Source organism: Protopterus annectens, chromosome 6.part1 (genome assembly GCF_019279795.1).
Source record: "Protopterus annectens isolate FY-2018-M chromosome 6.part1, PAN1.0, whole genome shotgun sequence".
Lineage (NCBI taxonomy): Eukaryota > Metazoa > Chordata > Ceratodontiformes > Protopteridae > Protopterus > Protopterus annectens.
The window spans coordinates 189,010,091-189,036,961 of NC_056738.1; the positions used below are offsets into that span (position 1 = coordinate 189,010,091).

At 44.4% G+C, this 26,871-nt stretch overlaps 1 protein-coding gene across 2 annotated transcripts in view; it reads right to left on the minus strand.

Moving 5' to 3' along the window:
* Positions 1–26,871, minus strand: part of UBXN1 (UBX domain protein 1) — a 554,889-nt gene that overhangs the window by 207,438 nt on the left and 320,580 nt on the right. For both annotated transcript variants that reach the window (XM_044075640.1, XM_044075641.1), the window contains exons 4-5: positions 25,305–25,383; positions 8,106–8,297 (exon numbers count right to left, since the gene is read on the minus strand). In XM_044075640.1, the coding sequence (XP_043931575.1) occupies positions 8,106–8,297; positions 25,305–25,383 (271 nt within the window). The remainder of the gene's footprint in view (positions 1–8,105; positions 8,298–25,304; positions 25,384–26,871) is intronic.

Here is a 26,871-nt window from a genome sequence, read left to right on the forward strand (position 1 = left end):
TGTTATCTCCCACTCTCTCAGGCAGAGAATCTCTAGTTTCACCTCCTGCAGTCATATTACTTATATGCATCACATCACTGTTCATTAGTTTCTATCATCAAGGGAGCATTTGTACTGTTGTAGCATCATCTTGTCTCACTATGTCCAATTGGGCAGTAAACTAAGTTCAAAGCATCTCCTTTGTACTTTTATTTTTCTCTTATTAATGGAGGAACTTTCCATCCCTTCTTTTCCTCCATCTTTACTGGTCATGTTAACCTGAGAGGGTGTTTTGTTGTCTACAGCTTTATCAGATGTCCTCTTCCCTCTTCTCTTTCGGCCATTCAAATATATTCAGATTACAAAAGTCATTATAATCTCTTATAAAAGTTTCCTTGTTTTTCCTGCTTTTAGTTTTTCATCATACTTGATTAATGACATTTGCAATTCCGTGAACTTGTTCAAAATAGGGTCAGGCAAGACAGCTCTTTTTAATTCCTATTGTTTAGATATGCTCATACATATGTCATATATGCGCATGTGCGTATAGATTATATATATATATATATATATATATATAGATATATATATATATATATATATATATACACACACACACACACATATATATATATATATATATATATATATATATATATATGCACATACACACACACGCACATGTATGTATATATACATATACATATATATGTGTATATATATATATATATATATATATATATACACACACACATACACACACACACACACACACACACACACACGATAGATAGATATCTATATAGACACACAAATACATGTGTGCATGTGTGTGTGTGTATATATATATATATATATATATATATATATATATATATATATATATATACACACACACACACACACACACACACACACACACATATATACATATATAGGTTTACTATCAAAATCTCAAATTACACAACAGAATGCATTCATATGAGCGACAACACCAACAACAGCACGGTCAGTATGTCAGATGTCATGCAGGGTATTCGAATTCAGCATCATTCGACATACTGTTTCCCCTGCACCTTGTACAACACAGAAAGTTAAGTTCTGTTTTTCAGCAGCACGGACGTACTGCACAACACTGAACTTAACGTTTTTTCCAGGGGGCAAGCCCCCCCCCCCCCGCAAATTACATATTCCAACTCAGAGATCACACTACAGTGGGGAAAAGGATACATTTTCCAATTCTCACTGACCGCGATCTCTATTTGTAACATCGACTATGTATCAGCGAATGCACAGCAGCATTCTCTGTACTGGATACTCTCAAAAATGAAGGTTGGCAATATGGGATTCAGCCAACTGTAATTCGACATCCCGTGTTCACTGAACCTTAATTTTTTATTTTGATAGTAAACCACAGAGACTTTATATATTTTACACACACACACACACACACACACATATATATATATATATATATATATATATATATATATATATATATATATATATATATATAGATATATATATATATATATATATATATAGATATATATATATATATATATATATATATATATATATATATATAGATATATATACACACACACACACATACAGACAAACGCGCACACATGTATAAATATATGTATGTGTGTGTATACACACAGAGTTATATCAGTTTATATCATTTTCAGAAAAGGAACGGTCATTACAACAGGAATAACTAAACAGAAATCACAGATGGCATATTTTGCTGACTTCTGAAAGAAAAATAAGAAAATAAATATTTTTGCAGGAGGCAAGTCTCCATAGAACTGCCATACCTCTGCAACTAAATTACGAAAATTACTAAATTTTATATCATATGATAGAAACCTCATTTGACTGAATCGCATTTGACTGAGACCAAAAGACCGAAAAGTCACTTGACTGAAACCCATAAGACTGAAACCCATAATACCGAATCTCAACATATTAAATTTTACACCGGACCATATAAAACCAGACTAGGTGGAGGCTACACCCCCACACCCCTCCAACTATATATACTAACTCCAGGATCGCACTACAGTGGGGAAAAGGGCATAGTAGTGGCAGCATGTACTGTAAGGTAAGTGAATGGTATATGCCCCTTTCCCCACTGTAGTGCGATCCTGGAGTTAGTATATATAGTTGGGGATGGGGGGTGTGGGGGGCACAGCCCCCCACCTAGTCTGGTTTTATATGGTTCAGTTTACAATTTAGTATGTTGAAATTCAGTATTATGGGTTTCAGTCACGTGACTTTTCAGTCTTGAAATTTCAGTCTTATGGTTTCAGTCAAATGTGGTTTCTACTGCTGTATCCAGGACTGTTGGTAAGCTTCTGAGCCCCCCCAAGCCCTTCTGTGTTGGAGAGAAGCCTTCTAGCATATCAGTGGGAGTCTTAAGCACTAGGTAACCTACCTACCACAGGAGGAGTGGTTTCTGGCCCAGAAATTATAGTTTATTGGCCGTTTGGGAAGTTTTCCATCTCCTTCAACCTTTTGATTTAAAAGCCTGTGTTTGCACTGGTTTTTTGCCTTTCCTGTTACTAGTCTAGTCCAGGTACAGATTTGCTGTATCCAGGACTCTTTGTAAGCTTCTGAGCCCCCCATGCCTTTTTGTGTTGGAGGGAAACCTTCTAGCTTATCAGTGGGAGTGGTAAGCATTAAGTAGCCAATCTATCACAAGAGGAGTGGTTCCTGGCTCACAAATTGTAGCTATTGGCTGTTTGGGCAGTTTTTTCCCCATCTCTTTCAACATTCTGGTTTAAAAGCCGCACTTGTGCTCGTTTCCCACCTTTCCTGTCACTACACTAGTCCAGATACAGAGTTGCTGTATCCAGGACTGCTGGTAAGCTTCTGAGCCCCGCAAGCCTTTCTGTGTTGGAGGAAAACCTTCTAGCTTATCAGTGGGAGTGGTAAGCACTAGGTAGCCTGTCTACCACGAGAGAAGTGGTTCTTGGCCCAGAAATTGTAGTTTACTGACCATTTGGACAGTCTGTCTGCCTCTTTCAACTTTCTGGTTTAAAAGATCACATCTGAGCTTGTTTCCCATCTTTCCTGTAACTAACCTACTGGGTAGCACTAGAAAGCCTTAAACTGATACAAGCCTTCTAGCTTAGAAGAGAAACTTTGGAGTGATCAAGTAACAGTTTTCTGTACTTTCTTGCTGTACTTAACTGTTTTCCGCCTAAACGCAGATTTTCCAGCATTTATTGTGATTTGAAAGCTTGTTTTTTTCACATATTGTATTTATTTGACTGCCTGCACTTTTACAGTTTTTTGTTTAAATAATTTAACTGTTGTAAGCTACACATTAAAGTGAGATGGCCTTTTCTGATCGTTTGTAGTTGTTTAAAGCTGTGTTTTTTTTTTTTTTTTTTTTTTTTACTGTTTTTGCCTTATCTTTCAAAAAAAAAAGAACAATTCGTTGTTTCTCACCTTTCTAAGCTAGTATAGCCCAGTTTTCAGGCTAGTGCTGAATTCAGGGCTGTGATACTAGTTTCTGAGTTGCCCATACCTTACCTGGAGAGAAGGAAGTTTCTCTGTTCACCTGTGAGAGAGGGGAGCTTTGAGCAACCTATCTGTCCCTGGAGGAGTGGTTCCAGCCCAGAAGTTAGTAGTTTATTGGCCATTTTGGGCTAATTTCTCTCTCTTTCATTTCCTTACTATAAAAAACGTGTTTGCACGGTTTTGCGCACTGGGTTGCACCGGTTAGCTACTGTTCAATTATTCCTGGCTCCACTATATCTCCTCTTCAGTTTTTCCCTTGAAACTAGTCTAACTCTCAACCTAAGCACTCAAAAAGCATCCTACAGCCCAGCACTTGCTCAGACCTAATAGCAAGCACTAATATACCCTGACACTGATTGCCCAGCCGGGCAAGGATGTTTATTCACCCCTCACCAACCAAGCGACTAAGCAGCTCACCCTACTATTCAGGCATGACCAAAGGGCAATTTCAGGTGTACTCTCTAGTCCAGCTGGTGAATTTGGGTATCCTGAGGCAATGTTACAACTGCCTCATGTACACAGACAACCCTCTCCTCCTACCACAAAACACTAACATATGCGAGAGATGAAATTATACAGCCAAACTGGAAGCTAAGCTAAGCTGTCTCCACCCAGGACTGGAACAGACAGTCAAGAGGAGAAGGTTTAACACTTGCACCACACCTCCAGCCACACACAGACCTACTAAAACAGCATTGACAAAAAAATACACATAAATACACAAAATCATACTCGGAGGCTCTAAATAAAAACCTGCAAAAGCATCAGAGACCTCCAAAGCAAACACCCAAACAACCTGCACCTCCCGTCACAAACCGGACAAAACATAAAACACAAAATCAGTGTGTCGCACAATCACAGCCCTTAAGGCGAAATAACATACCTAGCACACTAATAGGTGAAGCTACAATCAGGCACACAGATGTCCCGCTCACTAGGCTGGACAAGCAGAAGGTTACTGTTGGCTGCCTGTCGGGAGCCAGAATACGCCACATAACACAAGCACTCAGGTCACTCCAGAACAAGTACAAATATGACTTTCATATTGCTGTGAATGACCTGAGACGTACCTCTCTGGACTACATGAAGAGAGACATGGAAGAGCTCTCTGATCATGTAGCCCAGGCGGGTATGACCCTGACCCTGAGTAGCATCCTGCCCTCACCAAGAATGATACCTCAGTATAAAGAAAAAATGATCAATTTCAACAACTGGCTAAGCTTCTGGTGATATTCAAAGGGGATCCAGTGTCTGTCAGCCTGGGACGACATGCTCGACAAGCCCCATTGCTTCGCAAGAGACGGCTTGCACCTGTCACCCCTAGGCTTTCGAATACTGGTAAAGGCTCTTGCTGCCCCCATAGTACCTTTTCTAGGCAAGGCTCAAAAGTCAAACGCACCTCCGTAAACAGCACAATTAACAAAAAACTGAGGGTTATGCTATTGAATGCCAGGAGTTTAAATCTCAAAATGCACGCGCTCGAAGCACTCCTCAGTATGGAGAACGTAGACATCTGGGCAGTAACTGAAACCTGGTTCAAGGCTCCAGGAAGCACCCCAGCACTACCGGGCTACAACTCATACCACACGTTTCGGCCACAGAACATGAACCGAAACACAAAAGGAGGGGGTGTATCCATATTCATCAAGGATACCTACACCTCCAGGTTAGTGGCGCAGCATGATACCTCTGAGATCATCCATGTGCAACTAACATCAGGCAAATCTGCAATGCAAATTGTGGCCTGCTACAGATTACCCTCCATGACCCAGGACCACCACTCCACCTTTCTGGAGACACTGGAAAACATGAAGGTCCTACCGAACACCCTGATATTGGGCGATTTCAATTACCCTACCATTCACTGGGAAAAATACTCTAGTACAAACTCCCAGGCCCAGCACTTCCTGGAATTCATCAACTCAAACGCCCTGGATCAGCTGGTAAACTCCCCTATCAGAGGTGAAAACATATTGGACCTGGTCATCACCAACATGGGCGACAGGTGTTCCACACCGGAGGTCAACCAGTCACGGATTAGATCACACCATAAACTAATCACTCTGGATGTCCACACCCCACCACCACCCCCAACTAAGGAAACCACAGTAAAAAACTTTTCTAAAGCAAACATCACCTTACTTAAGACAGATGTGGTACGTTTCACAGCCCCCACGCTAAAGGATAATGGTGCCCAAGATGCAGAAACCTTTACAAATGCACTCTATGAGAGCCTACAAGGATGCATGGATCGTGCCATCCCAAGCAAAACCAAGACTCACTCCTCTAAGAGAAGGAAACTAGTTTGGTGGACCCCTGCCATACACAGGCTATACAACAGAAGGAGAAAACTAGTTCAGAAAAAAAGCAAATCCCAAGAAGGAAAGACATCCCTCATCAGTATCAGTAAGAAACTAAGGTCCCTCATGAAATCATCCAAGGCTAACTTCGAAAGAAAAACAGCCAAGGATTCAAAAGATAACCACAAAGCCTTCTTTAGCTATGTTAGGAATCTAAGTGGCAACTCACAGATATGCACTGAACTAGAGCAAAATAGCACAAAATATACTGAACCTACTGATATTGCCAACAACCTGGCAGATAGATTCAGTGCAAACTTCAGCCCCCTCTCACCTCCAAAAGGGCCCACAACAATACCGGAAAAGTGTAGTGACCCAGAAATCACAAACGCACAGGTGAACAGCCCTTTCAAAAGCCAAAAACACAGCATCAATGGGGCCAGATGGTGTCCCAGGCTGCGTCTTGCACGAACTACAAAACGAACTAACCCTCCACCTAAACACGCTGTTCAACCTCAGCCTCTCCACAGGCTACTTGCCCATAGAATGGCACACAGCAACGGTTATTCCTCTCCACAAAGGAGGGGCCACAACTAACCCTGGTAACTATCGCCCCCATAAGCCCGACTAGCCTGGTCTGCAAGGCTATGGAGGGCATTATCATGGAACTCATTAACAAAGACTTTGGGAACCTCCAAACACTTGACCCGACCCAGTTCGGCTTTGTTAAGGGCAGATCATGCCTACTAAACCTGGTTGACTTCTTTGAGACAGTCACCAAGGCCACAGACGAGGGAAAGGTGGTTCACACAGCCTACCTTGACCTCGCCAAGGCTTTACACACCATTCCCAACTCAGGTGTTACAGAAAAACTCACCAGCCTGATCATAAACCCCTACGTCAAGAGATGGGTTGCCAACTGGCTTACAGACAGAACTCACATAGTAAGAACAACGGTCTCCAGGTCAGACTCTAAACCAGTCACAAATGGTGTCCCGCAAGGCTCGGTCCTGGGACCCCTACAGTTCAGCATATACTTCTCAGAAGTACAGGAAACACAGGAGGACTATGGCTAACCAAGTTTGCTGATGACTGCAAACTGGGAGCCATAATTGACTCTCCAGCTGACACAGACATCCTCCAAAAGGGCCTTACTGAGACGGACACCTGGTGTCAAAGTCTTGGCCTCAAGCTAAATGCCAAAAAATGCACAGTCATTCCGTTTGGGAAAAACAAAACTCCCACAAATTACCACATAGGTGGCAGCCCTCTTAATACAGAAGAGGTAATAAGAGATCTGGGGACCCAGATAGATAGTAATCTCTCCTTTGACAATCATATTGCCAAAGTAGTTAGGAAATCCTTCTATGTGGCCCATCTAATTACTAAAGGGTTCGCATCTAGAAATAAAGAGGTTATAGTGCCCTCTACTGGCCATTCATCAGACCCATCATAGAGTACAATGCCCCATTTGGGATGTACCTCACAAGACACTTCCAACAGCTGGAAAGACCACAAAAGTACCTCACCAAGAGGATTACTGGCCTCAAACAAATGTCCTATGCAGCCTGACTGAAAAAACTCCAGCTGTACTCAGTGGCATATCGCTTACTCAGAAGTGATCACTGCCTGACTTACGAAGCCATGTCCAACTCAGAATTGAAGGACATGCTCTACCTAAAGAAATCCAAGTCACTGCGAGCCACGAGCTCTAGTGAGCTAAACCTTGCCACAACAATAAATAGAACATGCTGGTGGGATACATTCCTGTCACAGAGACTCCCCATGCTTTGGAACGAAATTCCAAACTGCATTTGGCAGAGCCCCTCACTAACACTCTTCAAGAAAACCCTTGACGAGTGGATGGGTAACAGAAAATACACCCCTGGGATCATTTCATTGGCTCTGCTTGACAGAGGACCAGTTAATTAATCAATGGGGCGGCGAAAGCCAACACATTCTGGCTAGGCTTATAAATGCCCTCGGGCAGATAGCTTAGTACCTACCTATGATATGAACCGATACATATATGTATGTATGTATGTATGTATATATAAAACCCACTCTCAACAAGTCTCTTTCTCATACACACATTTTTGAGGCAGAGGAGCTCATACTCTAAGATGCACATATTCATACAGAATCTCTCACATACACATCTGGCACTCGCTCTCTTTCACACACAATTCTTTCAGCCAGACAAGCAATTTCATACCCAAACATACTTTCAAAGACCTTTGCTGAATTGGGAATTAATATAGCAGTCTAAACGAAAGCTTCAAACAATCATACTTGGCTAGTTTCTCCTCCATTTTTTCTCTGCGTCTCTCCTCAACTATTTTCTTCATCTCATCTTCTTGCATCTTCTGACGAACAACCGACAGCTCTTGACCTTGCTTTCGACGCTGTTTCTCCCTTTCAACGGCTTCTCTCTTTTCACGCTCTTCACGCTCATGCTGTTTCTGTGCCATTAACTCCTCCAGCCTGCATACATCACAAAACATGCTTTTACAAATAAAAAAAAATGCAGAAGTTATCTTTAAGAGCAATATAAGCTGAACTTTGGCAACAGTGTAAGCTGAATGGGAGAGATGGCTGGTCTTTACCATGTCTTCTCCAACAGTTTTAGTTTGGAAATCCCACGCTTTCAACAACTCGAAATATGGATGAAAACAAACAATACAACAATATAAAAATTCAACGGTAAAATAAATGATTAGCTCTTTCAATCAACCTGAGAACAAAAACACACTTCTTCAATGTCGGATTATGTAGCATGTTAAAAGACTTAATTTCTTAAAAATAGGTAAATTCTAACCATATATAACAAGTAATTTCATACCACTGTGCTGTACACGGACAACCAACACTGAATATTAACTGTATATCTACGATTACACATATACTGTAAAACATACCTAAAACAGGTAGATGTCAAAGCAATTAAGATGCCCAAAAGAATATCTGTTATTTATGGCTGCTGTACAATGTAATCTCAGGGTTACCAGCTCCCTGCTACAGAGGGATAAAGCCCTGACAATGACCCAATGGCCCACTTTCAAATAACGGCTCAGGTGATGAAAGAAACAGGAGGGGAGATGACTGTGAATGAGTGTCTGACTCTAACCTACTCACCTTGGTGGTGGTGGGGGGACAGGACAGAGGGTATCTGGATAGACCAAGGTTGTAGGTGACAAAGCAGCAGCTAAGAACCAGGTACATAGGTTTGTCACTCCCAAGTTGGTAATAGTGTGCGTGTGTGTGTGTGTGTGTGTGTGTATTGGGAGAACACAGGAGGTCCTCACAGTGTTACCAAGCTCTCATTTCAGAAACCAGGGTCAGGGTTAAGAATTCAAAAAAAAAATCCATTCTGTCAGCCTTTGTCTAGCATGAATTGGACTTCAGAACAGTGGCAATGCCATGCCGTTTCTTGTCCAGAGGATAATTTAGGTCTAGACGACAAACATACAAAACTGAAAAATCCTTGAAAAACACAAACCCATGACAGAAGACCACTAAGGATGAGCACACAAATAATTTATTGAAACTTCTGGTACCTCGACATTCTGCCTTCATGGAATACTGCATTAACAAAGCCCCATCCTTATATACACATATACCAGATACTGATTAATCAATTAATTCAAAAATAACTTAAGAAAACCCATACAGAATGCTTAAAGAAATACAACCCAACTATGTGCAGATGTAAATACATGCAATTAGATAAAAAATGCATACAAAATTCCAAATTTAAATATCTAAAAAGTTAAATTATCCTAGTTCACACCACTGGGAAATAATGTATGATAATTAATAATAATTCTACACTCAAGTCTATTGAGTTCCATTTTAAAGTTATCCCTGTTGGCCACAGGCCGTGCAAGAACACTAAAGAACAAGCTACTAAATATCCCCTTATGTTTGGAAAAGAAATGTGCAGCTACCGGGCTTTCTAATTTCAGCCTTCTAACATCTCCCAAATGTTCTAAAATGCAAACCTTTACCTTCCTTTTAGTCTGTCCTATATACCAACTTGTGGGATGACATCCACAGACGATTGCATAAATTACCCCACAACTACTGCAATTATAGAACTCCCTAGCTGTGTAAAGTTTCCCATTGATTTTGCAACCATGCAAATTCCTAACATGGTTACATACTGAACAATTCCCACAATGATAGGTGCCCACTTTACTGTCCACTAAATTAAGAATTTCACCATGAGGGATTTTTTTATTTAGTAATTCTTTGAGATTACTGCATCTCCCATATGAGAATGTGATGTGATTTGGGAACAAAAAACCTACAGAAGTGTCTTCACTAATAATCTCCCAAACCTGCCTCACAATCCTTTCCAACATGGGAGAGAATTCAGAGTATCTAGTGACGAAAAATAACCTTTCATCACTATCATTCGTCTCCGATTCTCTCTGTACCGCCTTGGCCCCACCCCTTCACCCCTAATACCCTAGCTCTTGCCCTCTGCAGGGTACAAGCAGCATAACCATGAGCACATAGTCTACTATAAACCTCATTCAAATATTTATCTTTAAACTTTGATTCAGAGGTATTATTAAAAATTCTAATGAACTCCCCATATGGCAAAGATTCTATGGGGGTGGTGCATACTAGTAGCATGCAAAAAGCTATTAACAGCAGTGGGCTTCCTGAATGGTCTGTGTTGAATCATCTGCCTTGCATCAACATAAAATTAACATCCAAAAATGAGATATCTTTATTAATATTCCAAGTAAACTTTAACCCATGGGGATTATTATTAAGCGAATGCATAAATCCTAAAAATTCCTCTTCTTTGCCTTTAGAAATAAACACCTAATCATCTATATATCTTTTGTAATATACTACATTGTTCACAAAAAATTCCTTCGTTACCATGAATTGCCTTTCAAATTCCCCCATGTATATGATGGCATATGAAGGGGCGAAAGCAGTCCCCCCATCGTCGTACCCTTCTGTTGTAGGGAAAACTCATTCTTCCATCTAAAATAATTATGAATTAAACAAAACTCAGGAAGAATCAACAGAAACGATGACTGAGGTCCTTCCCCCAACATTTTGGCCACAGCTTCCATACCCCATCTTCTATCAATGTTAATATAAAGGGCATTCACATCCACTGTTGCCCCCAAAAAAGTCTCCTTCCACTCCAGATAACAAAGATCCTGATACACTTCATGTATGTTTTTAACATGAGAAGGAACCATGGTCAAATGTTTCTTGAGATAAAAGCCCAAAAAATACTAACATGTTCCAAAAAAGACCCAACACCCGAAATAATAGGTCTACCTGGGGGATTAGAAAGGCTTTTGTGGACCTTGGGGATGGCATACAAAAAAGGATCTCTTGGTGTCTTAACGATCAATTTCTTAACATCACTAGATTTAAAAAAAAAAAAAAAAAGAAGTTATATACTCACCATAACGTTCCATCAGAGTAGTTATACTTCATTTTTCTGCAACCTATGGGTATTCGGATCCATATCGGATCAGAGCCAGCAACTTTTTTTCTAGCATCTGCTCCAAGCTCCGAGCTCCTCCCCCTACCCATAATGCACTACCATCTCCTACCTTCCCTCAGATCTCGTTTGCTGCAACTAAATACATTAGCAACTCAGCCCAATGAACCAAACCTGTATATGGACATGACAAGGTCCGGGGGACGGAGGGAGGGAAGGTTGCAGAATAATGAAGTATAACTACTCAGATGGTACATTATGGTAAGTATATAACTTCTTTATTTAAAGTAGTTAACTTCATTTTATCTGCAACCTGTGGGACAGAGTCCCCAAATACTCCAATCCTGGGAGGCCCTTATGGAAGGATATTCCTGAGCACCACAGAGCCAAAGGATGCTCTACCTCTAGAAGTCAGGTCTAATTTATAATGGGAAATGAAGGTATGTGAAATGGCCCAGGTTGCTGCTGTACAAATGTCATCCAAAGAAACCCTAGGCAGCAGAAGTCGCCATGGACCTGGTAGAGTGAGCTTTAACAATACCAGGAGGAGATAAACCTTTTGCTTTGTAGATATGTGAAATGCAAAGAGTGATCCATCTAGCCAAAGAAACCTTAGAAATAGCTTTTCCCAAAAAGGATTTGGAAAAGGAAACCAACAACTGGTCAGACTTGTGGAATGATTTTGTTCTATGAAGATAGAAGTGAAGTTGTCTATGAACATCTAACAAATGAAGTTTGTATTTACCCTTGTTTGGAAATTAGGAAAGAAAACAGGCAGATTAACGGACTGGTTTATGTTTGCTTCAGATGCCATTTTAGGTAAGAAAGAAGGATTAGTACGGAGAGAGACCCTATCCTTATGGAAGACCAAATAAGGAGGCATGGCAGATAGAGCTTGAAATTCAGAAACCCTCCTAGCAGATGTAATGGCAACTAGGAAAGCTGTCTTCTAGAACAAAAATTTTAAATCCACCGAAGCTGCAGGTTCGAATGGGGGTGCCACCAATGGCTGTAGGACAAAGGTAAGGTCCCAAGGGGGCACTGAATCCTTGACAGGAGGGCACAAAAGAAAAGTGCCTTTAAGAAAAGCCTTATACAGCCTAGAAGAGGCTAAGGCGATGTTGTCTTCACCAACATGAAAATTAGAAACGGCCGCCAATTGTACTTTCACTGTAGAGGAGCTAGCTCCTTGCTGAAAAATACCAGACAAGAAATCCAACCCTGCTGGAACAGGGGCTGTAAAGGGATCTAGGTTTCTCTGTGAGGCCCAAATGGAAAAAAATGGTTCCATTTACTGCGATAAAGTTTCCTAGTGGAATCTTTAAGAGAAGTCACCAGTATGGATTTTACAAGGGAATCAATCAATGGAACTAGAGCAACCAAGCTGTCAGCTTGAGGTTGCCCAGGTTGGGGGGGCGAACACCCGAAGGATGGGAGATTAGATCTGGGCAGGGATCCAGAACCCACGGAGGAGCCAAGAGATGAGACCAAAGGAATGGGAACCAAACTTGGCGAGGCCAGAACGGGACAATGAGGATAACTTTGTACCTTAGTCGGCAAGCTTTCTGAAGAAACTTCGGAATGAGTGGCAATGGTAGGTAAGCATACAGAAGCCCGGGGGGGCCAAGCATCCCTTGTGAGGGAATCAGAGCAAAGAACTCGCTGCACTTTGTGTTGGAAGGAGATGCGAAGAGATCGCAGCAAGGCTGACCCCATGCAAGGAATAGCTCCTCTGCTACTGACTGTTTTAGAGACCACTCGTATGGCATCAGAATAGCCTGACTCAATCTGTCCACTAAAATGTTGGAGCGCCCCTGGATGTGCGTTGCTATCAGAAACCAACCGGTGGAAATCGCCCACGCTCGGCCTTGCGACACAGTGCTTGTTGATATACCAGACAACAGACATGTTGTCTGACTGAATTGAAATCAATCCGAGAGGGAGGACAGTGTGAAAGGCTTCCAATGCTAAAAGCACTGCCCTCATCTCTAGAACATTTATATGCAACTTGGTCTCTGTCTGGGACCACGTGCCTTGGACTGTCCTTCCCGAACAGTGCCCACCCCACCCGAGTTGGGAGGCGTCCGTGGTCACTGTGGCTTGAACTGGCGATGACGCGAAGGGGCATCCTTCTATAACCTCCAATGAATTTAACCACCAAAGAAGGGACATCCTGCAGACGTGACTGATCCTGATCGGAAATTCCATGGGCAGGTCTAGCCAAGACCATTGAACAGCCAGAGTCCACTGAAGAATCCGCATATGAAGGCATGCACAACCGAGAATTCATATAGAGGCAGCCATGGAGCCCAGTGCCCGGAGAACCTTGCTCGCCTTTGGAGACTTGAAGTTCGCTATTTGAGCTATGTGGCAGCTGAGGTGTAAGATCCTGTCTGGAGTTAAAAATACTTTCATCTGCAAAGTGTCTAGCCGTGCCCTGATGAAGTCTAAGACTTGTACTGGTTGCAACTGGGATTTTTGGACACTGACTGTAATCCCCAACAGATCTGCCAACCCAATAAAGTAGTCTCGGGCCAGACAAAGCAAACGCATGTTGGGAGCAGCGAAGAGCCAGTCGTCCAGGTAAAGATATACCTGAATACCCTGAAGCCTCAGGTGAGCTGCTACAACTGCCATTACCTTGGTGAACACCCTAGGGGCTGTGGTGAGACCGAAAGGTAAGGCTCTGAACTGGAAGTGACTTGCTCCCAGCCGGAAGCGCAGAAACCTCCTGGAGCTTCTGTGGATCTTGATGTGGGAGTAAGCATCCTGGATTTCTAACGAGCACATCCAGTCGCACTCTCGGAGATAAGGTAGAATGTACTGTAGGGTGACCATCCGTAACTTCTGCTTGGTGACAGACAGGTTCAAAGTTGACAGGTCTAGAATGGGCCTGAGTTCCCCCATCTTTTTTTGGCACTAAAAAGAACCTTGAGTAAACGCCTGATCCAGACTGGTCGGGGGGGACCTGTTCGATGGCTCCTTTGAGAAGCAGCTTTGAAACCTCTAGAGCTGCGGCCTCCGTGTGAGTGGGTGGAACATCTGGGAGGCGTTTTGGAACATTTGGAGGGACAACAAATGGGATAGTGTAACCTCTGAATATAATCTGTAACACCCAGCGATCTGTCGTTATGGACTCCCATGCCACTGGGTGTAAGGTCAATCTCCCCCCCCAACTGCCTCCAAAGTAGGTAAGCCGGGCAAACCCTTCAGGGCTGCTGAGCGGGTCTATCAGAAAAAGGTTCCCTAGACCCAAAATTCCTGGGACCCCGTCTACCTCTGGGTCAGCGTCGATCCTGTCCTCCTCTGCCTCTGGGGGAATAGTTGTCCTGAGAATCCCGGGAAAACTGAGATTTTCAGAACCACATCTTCTTTTGCCCTCTGATTCCTAGAGAAGGACCGCAGAGGGTTAGAGAAGCTGATCCTGACGGCAGACAAAGTCTTCCCGTCTTTTTCACTCTGGACAAGTGTGTCAGGTACTGTCTTCCCAAAAAGGGAAGAACTGTCGTAGGGGGCATTAATAAACGACGCCTTGAAAGGGTCAGTGAACTGACACAACCTGAGCCAGGTGTGATGCCTCATGGTTACGCCTGTCTCGGCCGCCCTAGCTGCTCCTTCTGTGGCATGGGAAAGGAGCTGCATAGATGTGTTAGACACTGACTTCAGAGTCGACATTTTCGTAGAGAACAACTGTTTGTCCTGCGGAGATAAGGACTCTGGGGGCAACTCAGTGAATTCTGATACAAGGTCTTGCAGAAACTGGATCACATGTGCCAAATAGCTCAGCGCACGGATTGAAAAGGTCGCTGAGGAATAAACGTGCTTCCCAAACCTATCCACCAACCTGAACTCCTTGTCTGGAGGGGGGACTGAGGAACTCTCCTGCGCTAGTTCCTTCTTGGTGGCCGCTGCGACCAACATAGCGTCAACTGGGACTCCTTTTGACCAAGGCTGTCTGTCAGTAGGAGGAGATAAAATCTTGTAGGGGCATTTGGGGATGGGCTCTACAGTGTCAGGCTCCTTCCATGCCCATGTGGTGATAAAGTCCACCAAGGGGTCTGCTGGCGGAGACACCCAGGAAGTAGATGGGCCAGAGCCAAAAGCCTCCAGGAACACTGACTCATCCACAGAAGGTTTTGGGGCTGACCAACCTCCCCTCTGGCAGAGGATCTCCATGATGTCTCCGAAGGAGACGTCTTCGGGAGGTGACCTGGGGGAACCTTCTCCTTCCTCTAAGTCAGTGTCCGCAGTGATGAACTCAGGGGAGTTCAAGTGCCTCCTTTTGCACTTGCGCTTACGGTGGCCCTCTTCAGTGGGACTCTCTAGAGAGGACTCGTAAGCCGCAGGGGGTTCCTCAGGAGGAATAAGCTGGGGCTCCTCTGGCACAGGTTGTCCTTGAGACAGGATGAAGGGAGTCGTCGCCAAATCCAGAGGGCTCTGGGTGGAATCCGAGGGGATGGGCTGGGATCTCAATCCCTGGGAGACAACCCTTTCCACCACTTCGAAGGCTGAAGGAGAGCGTACCTCCTTGGCATCCAGCAAGGAGGAAGCCCTCCCCGGATCCGAAGCAAGGGTAGCCTGTGGTCCGAGGAAACGAGTCGGATCCGAAAGAGGCAGAGCCGAAGAATCCATTCCCTTGGGTCCGACTCCCTGTCCACGGATCTGAAGAGCTCAAGGTAACAGCCGGAGTCGAGATTGGAGAAACCGTTGACGCCGAGCTACCAGCTCAAAACAAATCTTGGATCCAAGAACCCCGAAGCCAACGTATGGATTGGGGAAGGAGAGATGGGGCGGACAAAAGGCATGGAGGTCCTCCCTCCAGAGGGATAGGGGCCTGGCAAGACTCCCATCTGTATTTGGGTCTGAATTAATCTCAGCATCATTCTGTCCATGTCTAAGTCTGATAAGCTCCGAGTCGATTGCGAAGAAGCCACCGACTCGGATCTGACTGGTCTGTGCTGTGAGGGCGAGGAAGGCCTCGGATCCGAAGGTTCCAGCGGCTCCGGTGAAAAATGAGGAGACCGGAGCCGTGGAGAAACTGGCCTCATGGACTTAGTAGGGGGGACTAAGGAAGAGCTCCCTGTCTGGGGAATCTCTTGCGACGTCTATCCCTTTTCTTGTCCCCGTCCTCCTTGCGCCTTTCTCTGTCCTTGTCTTTGTCGGCTACACTCACTGTAGCTTTTTCCTTGCCTGACCCAGCACCAGACGAAACGGGAGTTTGAGTCCCTGTCTGGGTGGGAGTAATGGGTACCGAGGTCGTGGCAGACTCCTGCATAGATGCAGGGAGAATGCCTTTGGCTACCAATTTGGCCTTTTGATCCCCGAGGGCTCTAGGGTTGAACCCAGTGCAGATTGCACATTGAGTCGACAAATGGGACACTCCCAAACAAATTACACACAGTGTGAGACCATCAGCCGGTGTGAGCTTATGGCCACACACTGTGCATTTTTTAAACACTGATTTTGGCTGATCAGCCATAGTCCTGCACCAAACACCACTCCCTACAAAGATCACCACAGACAAACACACATTGGGGAAGGGCAGGCCTAACAACTACTCTTCAGAGTTTTATAACAAAAACTTTTTTTTTTTTAACTAACCGACGAACAAGCGATATACTTTTGGGACAGGAAGGGAAACAAATAACACAGACACACTAAAAACAAAGAATTTTTAGACTTACTATCCCTGAGCTCAGAGTGAAGGAGACCGCGATGCTCACTATGGCGTGGAAAACGAGATCTGAGGGAAGGTAGGAGATGGTAGTGCATTATGTGTAGGGGGAGGAGCTCGGAGCTTGGAGCAGATGCTAGAAAAAAAAGTTGCCGGCTTGGATCCGAATATCCACAGGTTGCAGATAAAATGAAGTTAACTACTTCAGATCTAGCCTCTCCCCACATTCCAAAATCTCATCCAGTTCCTCAGAAAACTTCTGGATGGGATTACATGGTAACTTATTGTAGTAGCCCTCCTCAGACAGTATTCTAAGCAACATTTCATCATACTGGGGTGTATTCATCACCACCCAATTGCCCCCCCCCTTATCATCCAATTTAAAAACTACTTTGCCCAAATTGGAGCGCAACTTCTGTAATGCCTGCCATTCCTCTTTACTAAGATTATAAGAACAAAAGTTTTTTTAGAAAATTTCCAAAATTGTTTTCAACTTTCTTACACACCAGATTCTCAAAAATATTGATGGCATTACTTAGCCTGGGAGGCATAAAAGTATTGTCGGATGGTAAATTGGGCATGTCAGGATGTCCATAACCCGTAAACCCCCCCCCCATGACCTGCATTAGATTCAACACAATATCACCCCCCTTCATCAAGTTCCACACACTGTTGATAAATTTCCATTTCATAAATACTCAAACTGAGCAAATCTACCTCTTCATCATCAGACAAAATACTGCATGCACTACTAGTTGAAGAACTTTGACATGAAAGAATACTTTTAAATTCAGTTTGCGGCAAAACTTTTTAACATCCAATACAAGGTCAGCTAAAGAGGGAACTCTAGTAGGTATGAATTTTGCCCCTCTTAAAAGTACGCTTTCAGCATACTCAGAAATATCCAAACCTGACAAATTAAGGATTTTCAACTGCTGGTTAACATCATTATGAAAAACATTATTTCCAAACTCAACTAGCAAACCAGTACATATATTGTCCGTCAAACAATCCACAAGGGTGGAAACCAAGGGGCTAGAGTCTTTTCTCGAATCAGGAGTCAATAAAATATTTCAGAAGTCTTACTTCTGTCTGTTCTGTTTCCCCCACATTCTCTTGGGCCGTACCTGCTGCTGGACTGGCTGTTGACCTCTTATCAGGTTTTTTGGTTCCGGAACATCCTCCGAACTAGTCTCCTCAAAGGAGACGCTCTTTCTACTAACGATCACCTCCCCAGATGAAACGGAAGAATCACGTACACCATTAATGGTCCGTTTACCAGACCTAGATCTGGTTTGACGTCCCCTACATGAACGTGAATAAACCATATTGCTTTCAAAGTCCTTGATGTCTCTAGACAATTTCCTTCTTACCAGAAGTTTCAATAAATTGTGTGCTCATCCTTAGTGGTCTCTGTCGTGGGGGGTTGTGTTTTTCAAGGATAATTTAGGTCTATACTGAAACATGGATGGTCTAGTTCTTAGAGGCGAGGGTAGACCCTCAGGGTGGTGGGACAAAGGCACACTTCCAACACCAAAGGAGCAGAAGAAGGCAGGAGCATAGATTTCCCCATGACTGTTGTCACTGATCAACTGGTCCATGGTGCAAGTAGGACCCTGGAACTAAGAACAAGTGGGCTCAAGAATGTAACAGGGAGGATGAAATAGTCACCAACAAAGAAGAAAATAGCACTTAGAAAAAAGAATGCTGTATCGAGGTTTGACAGATACACAGATGAAGTAAATTCATAACCAAATCCACAAATAAATTAATAATTACAACAGTACAAGCCTGAAATGTAATAAAGAGGATGTCACACCCCTGACTCTTTTAATCAAGCTAGTCTTTACTAACCAGCAAATGAATCCTGTTTTAAAAAGTGATAAAGTAGACCATCTCTAGTGTTAGAATGGACACTAAAAGCATACCTAATAGATGGCATGCAATGTATTAACAGAGCCAGTATTAAAACCACATCACCACTAAAATTAGTTAACAGTAAAAACAAATGTTAAGTTGTCAATCTCGCCTTCATTCTTGCTTGATGGGTTCGGAGCCGATCCCTCGGCTCCGACTCGGCACTTGCTAAGCTCGAGAGTCACTTTTACCAGCTCGAGGCAGCCCCATATCCCATGATGCAAGGCGGTAAGTACCCAGATCTCGCTTGTCGCTTATGAGGTCCTCCTTTTACCAGCTCCTGGTAAGTGATTTACTACTTTGCTATTCTAGCCCCTTTTAACTAAAAACCCTTTAATTATTAGTTTTTATTTAGTTTTAAACATTTTCTGACAGAAAATTCCCTGTCTCTTCTTATTTTTTTAGTCAAACTTTATCCATCCCATCCCCTGTTAGGGTGTGTGTGTGTGTTTGTAGTTATACCTTTTTGGTATATTTAATTTAAATTCTTTGACTGGTGTGTGTGTGTGATTGTGTTACACCATGTCAAAAGAAAGGGTCTCAGGCTTTAAGAAGTGTGACTCGTGCTGTCAGAAGATGTCTCTGACAGACGGTCACACTTCTTGCCTTTATTGCCTGGGGCCTCTTCACCTGCAGGACTCCTGTGCTATTTGTCATTCTTTCAGCCAGAGAGTCCTGCAGGAAAGAAGAAACAAATTAATACTCAGGGGCCTTCTTGCCGGAGGGCTCTCCGGCTAAGTCGGCTCCATCCAAGACTGCCAAGTCTTCCAAGGCCCAGGCTTCTGTGTCAAAGCCTGCGGCCTCGGCTCCGACTCGTTCTGAGTCGAGATCGGCTCCGGCTGGAGCCGATTCTGGCTTAACCAAGCCTTCGGCACCGATGGCTATCGGTGCCGATTCTGCATCGACCACTTCGGTGTCGGCTCCGATCGGCTCCGACCACCATGTGGGCACAGGCATCGGTGTCGGCTCCGATCGGCTCCGACACCGTTACTTTTGTGGCTGTATCGGCTCCGGCTGGAGCCGATGCATCGAGGCTACCTGTCGGCTCCGATAAGTTGTCGGCTCCGACAGGTTCAATAGTTTCATCGGTTCCGATGGCTCCTTCGAGGAAGAGGTCGAGGTCTCCTTCCTTGGAGCCGATACTTTCGGCTCCGGCTTCACCTCTCCTCTCTGAACGGAGCCATCGGAGCCGATCTTCAAAGTCATCCAGGCTTTCTGACCATGACTTAGAGAGAGTGGTCAGTAGATTACTTAAGTCACAGGCACTGGCCCAAATGTTACATAGTCCGTCTCAACAGACTACTATTGGTCCACACCCCGTTGCAGTTCCTCCTTCAACTCTACCCCAGAGCTTGGAGTTGGAGTCTTCGGGAATGGTTACTGCTACGGCTGGAGGACAGATACCCCTTCTGTTCCTTCAGCCTCTACTCTTATCTCCTCTTGAGACCTTCCTTAGAGGGATTCGGTGGTCGGGCTTCCATGGTCTCCTCCGAGGGGGTGAGTGGCATCGGACCCTTGTCCGAGCCCGCTCTTCCCCTTGGAGCCTCGGCCTTGGTGAGCTCGGCTCCGACATCTGCCTCGGAGACTTCCCTTCGGTGGTCCCTGGAGTTCCTAGCTCTTGAACGGGTTCTCTCGGACCTGCCTGGGAGGGAGCATTCGAGGTGATGAAGAGTGTGCTGGCCACTGGTATCAGTCAGCAGTCTGTTCCCTTAGCTCCTCCCTCTATAGTGCCTGTTGACATCTCTGCCACTTCTCTTGCTACAGGACCCAGAGATCCTCCGCCTCAGGTTTCCCCATTCGGAATTTCCCCTCTTCCGAGGATTCTCCTGATGTTTCGAGATCCGCCTAGGAAGAGGACTTGTAAGATGGGACATGTAGAGGCCCGCGAGTCTATCACTTCAGATACTGACTTTGATGAGTCAGAGGGATCCCCAAGATCCCCTCTGAGGATGTCTCCTTCTCAGACATCCTAGAACTCCTTAGACAGAGGGGAAACTGGCCCACCAACAATCCCTCTGAGGATGAGTCAGTATACCTAGAGGCGTTTGGATCTCGGCCCTCCACCTCCTGGGTGTCTCCGCCTTCGACCCCTTATGCAGGTTATTGCCCGAAGGCGTGGGCAGCTCCTGACTCTGTAGAGCCAGTCCCTAGGAGGCCTTCAAAATTCATCACTGCCCCGTGTGATAAGCAATTCCTCACTAAGGGTGTCCCCGCTGATGCCATGGTGGTGGCTGCTGCCACCAAAAGGAACTTGCAGATCCTTCCTGCCGTCCATCCTCCTAATAAGGACTCTAGGACCATGGATAGGTATGGTAAGCGGATGTTTTCCTCAGCGACCTTTGCTATGCGTTCGCTGAATTACCTATGTCACTTCACCAGACTCCAAAGGGATATCCTTAAGGAGCTAGGTGATGTTGTTCAGGATCCTACGGCTGCAGGAGCTCAGGAAAAAATTGCTTCGCAGCTAGGAACCCTTAATTCCATTGCAAACTCCTCCATGCGGTTAATATCATATGCTGCTGATGGAGCGAGTAGGGCCGCAGGTACAGGTGTGGCCCTTAGACGCCAAGCCTGGATGCGGCTATGTGACTTTGCAGATCCCTTTAAGGCGTCCTTCACAAATTCTCCCTTTGATGGGTCAGCTTTGTTTGGCCCTCAAGTGAAGGAAACTTTGACCAGGTGCGAGCAGGACGGCAAGACTCTTTCTGCCGTAGGAGTCCGTTTTTCCACCCCTTCTAGACCTTACCCCAAAGGACAGAAAGGTGGCAAAATGTGGTTCCACAAATCCCAAGGAGTCACGCCGGATTCACGTGGTCAGTTAACCCCTAGAGGCAGAGGGGGTAACAACAGACGCCGCTCTAGAGGCAGAGGGGGTCCAAAAAACCAGGGAAACAGAGAGCCTCTCTCTGACAAGCCCTTTCAGCATCCCTGAGATGTTGCCCGACTGTCCCTCCTTGGAGGCAGTCGGGGGAAGATTATCACTGTACCCAGAAGCCTGGCATTCCCTCACTCAAGACAGATGGGTACAGTCGATCATATCCAAGGGTTACATAATTCCTTTCGAGGAAAGTCCTTTCCCCTCAAATTCCCTTCCAGATGTACCACCGGTCTAAGGAAATTGCAGTGTTAGAAGTCTCAAAACTACTGCAAAAGAGCCATTCAGCCAGTTACAACAGACCATTCAGAGCCGGAATCTACTCAAGGTTCTTTTGGTCCCCAAAAGACGGGAGACTGGAGACCAATATTGGATCTCAGCAGACTCAACAAGTCTGTGAGGAAGACAAGATTCTGAATGGTCACTCTTCAGTCAATTCTGCCCTTCTTACAGAAGGACAACTGGATGTGCTCAATAGATCTTCAGGATGCGTACTATCACATCAAAATTCACAGACGCTCCAGGAGATTTCTCCGCTTTCGGCTGGGGTCCAGTCATTTCCAGTTCAGAGCCCTGCCCTTTAGTCTCACTACAGCCCCCAGAGTGTTTACCAAATGTATGGCAGTGGTCACGGCTCACCTGAGACGTCAAGGATTCCAGGTGTTTCCGTATCTCGACGACTGGCTCCTTTCAGCCACCACCAGGCATCAGCTTATTCAAGCCAGGGATTACACAATAAATCTTTGTTCTCATTTGGGCATCTCGATCAACTTGAAAAGTCATCCTTATCGCCCTGCCAGTCTATTACTTTCATAGGCAAACTTAAACACTGTTCGGATGTCAGCTACCCTTACAGATCAAAGAGTTTCAGACATTCAGAGTCATGTCAGGATCATTCTGGCCAACAAGAAAGTACAGGCCAGAATGGTTCTAAAGGTATTAGGCCTCATGGCTGCGGCCATTACTCTTCTTCCCCTGGCTCGATTCTACATGCCCTTTCTTCAGTGGATGCTGTTCACACAATGGTCACCAACAGCTTCCAATGCGTCACCAGATTCTGGTGACACAGACTTGCAAAGATCATCTTGCTTGGTGGATCATATCTCCTCAGGTTCACCAAGGCAGACACTTTGTACCCCCATCCCCGATAGCCACTGTCACCACGGATGCCTCCCTGATCGGGTGGGGGGGTCATTATCAGGGCAGGATGGTTCATGGGACGTGGCAGCCGTTCGAGTACCATCTGCACATAAATGTCCTGGAGATGAGAGCAGTGCTTTTAACGCGTTGCAAGCCCTCAACGACTTTCTTCCCGTAGGGACAATTGCAGTCCACACAGACAACATGTCTGTAGTTTGGTATATCAACAAACAGGGCGGAACCAAGTCCTACCCCTTGTGTCGAGAAGCGCTCAGACTATGGCAATGGGCGATCTCCTCTCATCGGTTTCTGGTAGCAACGCATATCCCTGGGAAAACCAACATTGTAGCGGACAGATTGAGCAGAGCTATTCTCATGCCTCACGAGTGGTCTCTCAAGCAATCGATAGCGGAAGAGATATTTCTGGAATGGGGTCGTCCATGTTGCGATCTTTTTGCTACTCCCCAAAACAGCAAATGCCCAGACTTCTTCTGTCTCTTCCCTCTACCAGGCCATCCCCCCAGAGACGCTCTGACCCAGGATTGGCCCCAGGGACTTCTTTATGCCTTCCCTCCATTTCCTCTGATCCCTCAAGTTATCCAGAAAGCTACCGTTTTGAAAGCCAAATTGATTCTCATTGCCCCTTACTGGCCTCGACAAGTTTGGTTCCCGTTCCTCCATCGTCACCTTTTGGTGCAGCCGTGGCATCTGGACCCAGTGCCAGATCTTCTGATTCACCAATCCGGTCAGCTGCACGGACTATCCCTTCTCTCAACCTCACAGCATGGTTGCTCCACTTCCTTCCTTAGCCAGGCTTCCTTTCATCTCTAACCCAGTTAGAGACATCATAGTAGCTTCTTTAAAATCCTCTACCAGGAGGATTTATACAAGCAAATGGAAACGTTTCTCTTATTGGGCTAAGGCCAAGAATATTGATCCTTTCACTGCCCCTGTTCAGGCAGTCCTGGACTTCTTAGCAGAGATTTTTCATGCAGGCTCCTCTTCTTCCACAGTCAGAGTTCAATTGGCTGCTATCTCCAACTTTCATGTCGGGTCGCAGATCATAATATTATGTCCCATAGGCTCTGCAGGGCCTTCTTGAAAGGAATTTTCCTACTAAAGCCTCCAATCAGGAATCCTCCTCCTCAGTGGGATCTAAATTTAGTGCTGACATCCTTGATTCTTCCCACCTTCGAGACAGCTGTTTCTTGTTCCCTGAAATTTCTTTCTTGGAAAACTTTATTCCTAGTGGCTATTACATCGCCAGGAGGGTGTCTGAACTTCATGCTCTATCGGTTCGACCCCCTATTTGGTTTTTCACAAAGACAGAGTATCTTTGAGAACTAATCCGACCTTTTGCCTAAGGTCGCTTCAAAGACCAATTTGAATCAATCCATTGATCTCCTGTATTTTTCCCAAACTATTCAGACAGAGCCGAACAAAACTACATTATCTTGATGTCCACCGTCAACTCAGATATTATTTGGACAGAACAAAAAAATTTAGAAAATCTGATCAACTTTTTGTTTCCTATGCGGATAATAAGAAAGGCCTTCCTGTTTCTAAAGTGACCTTGTCCAGATGGCTTTCTTGGTCATCTCTGAAATTTATCTGCTCAGGGGAAAACAGCTGTGCTCAAAACCTAAAGCACATTCAACTAGGAGCTTAGCTACTTCTACAGCCTTTCAAGCTAGACTTCCTTTAGACACTATTTGTGCAGCGGCCACTTGGGCCACTCCTCACACTTGTTTCCCATTACAAATTGGACTTGGCCTCCAGGGACAGAGCCAGTTTTGGCTCTACAGTCCTCAAGAGTCTGTTCCATTGAGCCACCCAGGATAGAGGTGCTAGGGACGCGGTCCCATCAAGCAAGAATGAAGGCGAGATTGACAACTTAACATTAAGAAGTTATGTACCTACCATAACGTTCCATGTTAGTTGTCTTCTCTCTCCTTCTTTCTTGCAACCCTCCCTCCCTCCCCCAGGCCTGGACAGACCTTGTTATAAGAAATTATTATGCTGAAGACCATTCAGACCTGGTCCTTCTTCCATCCTGTAAGTTTCTTTCTTCCTTTTGGAAGTGTTTTATGCTTGGTGCTATTGCCCTTTGTCATCAAACGAGATCTGGGTACTTACCGCCTTGCATCATGGGATATGGGGCTGCCTCGAGCTGGTAAAAGTGACTCTCGAGCTTAGCAAGTGCCGAGTCGGAGCCGAGGGATCGGCTCCGAACCCATCAAGCAAGAAAGAAGGCGAGAGAAGACAGCTAACATGGAACGTTATGGTAGGTACATAACTTCTTATTTTAACTACACAAAACAAAAATAATAAACTGTTAGTATTACTACAATAAAAACCATAACGAACATGACTGTCTACATAGAAGTTACACTAAAGAAACTGTACCTTTTGATTTGCTGCTGTTTTTCTTCCTCTGTCAAAGGACGTTTAGCCACTGCATTATCTTCTCCCTCTGCATCACAACCTAGATAAAAACAAACAAAAAAATATATACATCATATTAGATTTATGACGACAATGTCCATTTAATTCTAACAAGAACATTGGTGAGACTTCCGTATGGAAACAATAATGCCCAAGCAGGGTGTATTTAATATTTCTGATGCAACAGTTTTCTCTGCCTACTGTTTCAAACTTGCTGTAAGATATGCTGACAAACTTTTTTTTTTTTTGGGGGGGGGGGGAGGGGGAGTTGAAATCACTGAATAACGAATTATGTTTGAGCTTCAAACTTTATCATAGCTCTCAACTAATCAGGGACAAATCCAGAAGTAATCACAGAAACAAACTATTAGTTCTGTCAACTTGAGACATTGACAGTATAAGAGAATGTGAATTAATATACATTTTCCGAAGTAAAAAAAAAATGAAGTCTATAACTATATTTATTGTCATTGTTTATCACGTGCAAGTTACCACCTTTTCTCCAAAAGTCACCAGTTGTAGTTGGGATTAAAGGAGGTACAGCTAAAATTTGAGTCCAAATCAGGTTTGTTTGTGTCTTTTGGCTTTTCCCGGTTAGGGGTCGCCACAGCGGAACTCCGGTCCGCTAATGATTGGCAGTTGATTTTTACGTACCGGCTTGCCAGGCCTGACGCACAACCTTCCACGAAGGTACACCCATTCACGCATGTCCCCACGCAGAAACGCTCTAGCTGAGAATCGAACCGGACAGAGTCTTACTGTGAGGCGACAACGCTACCGCAGCACCACCACGACAGGTATGGACTTCATATCCTCCAGAAAAATTAATGTTAACACAAGTCCCATCCTTATAGCAAATTTCTAATTTTGTAAGATCAGTATTTAAACTTTGTCCCTATGTTTAAGCCTTGTACTCCCATTATTTTATGCTTTATCTGGATTTCTTGAGCTAAGAGTTTGAGAGGTATACATACCTCTTAATTTTAAATGAGTTGCATCCATTGCTCGATTGATCGATAGCTCTCTCTCACACACACATATACATACTCACTTTCATGCAAGCAAACACCCATAGACTCACAGACAGAAACGACTCATACATGCAAACTTTTCTATTTTTTTTTTAATTATCCATTTGTTTTAATTTTCCACTCACTACACAGCAAAAGCACTACGTAGCAAGAGTAAACTAACAGCTCAATCAAACTCACTCTCACTTTCATGAATGTATACACTCGCACACACAGACACACATACACACTTTTCTTTGTTGCTTTTTTTGTTTTAATTTCACACTTGCTAAAAAGCAAAAGCAGGGCTTAGCAAGTGTAAAATAATGGCATTTGTTATCTCTGTTTCAGTCCAAGCTCCATGGCAACGTAACATGCTGTTGTGAATCAGTGGACTTGTTTTTCAGTGGACATTACCTTTACACCAACGCTCTGCTGGAAAACGTTCATTCTCCATTCAGAATGGCTATGTATAGAGTGCCCATTCTCTAAGAAAATGTAATGCTATCCTGGCAAGT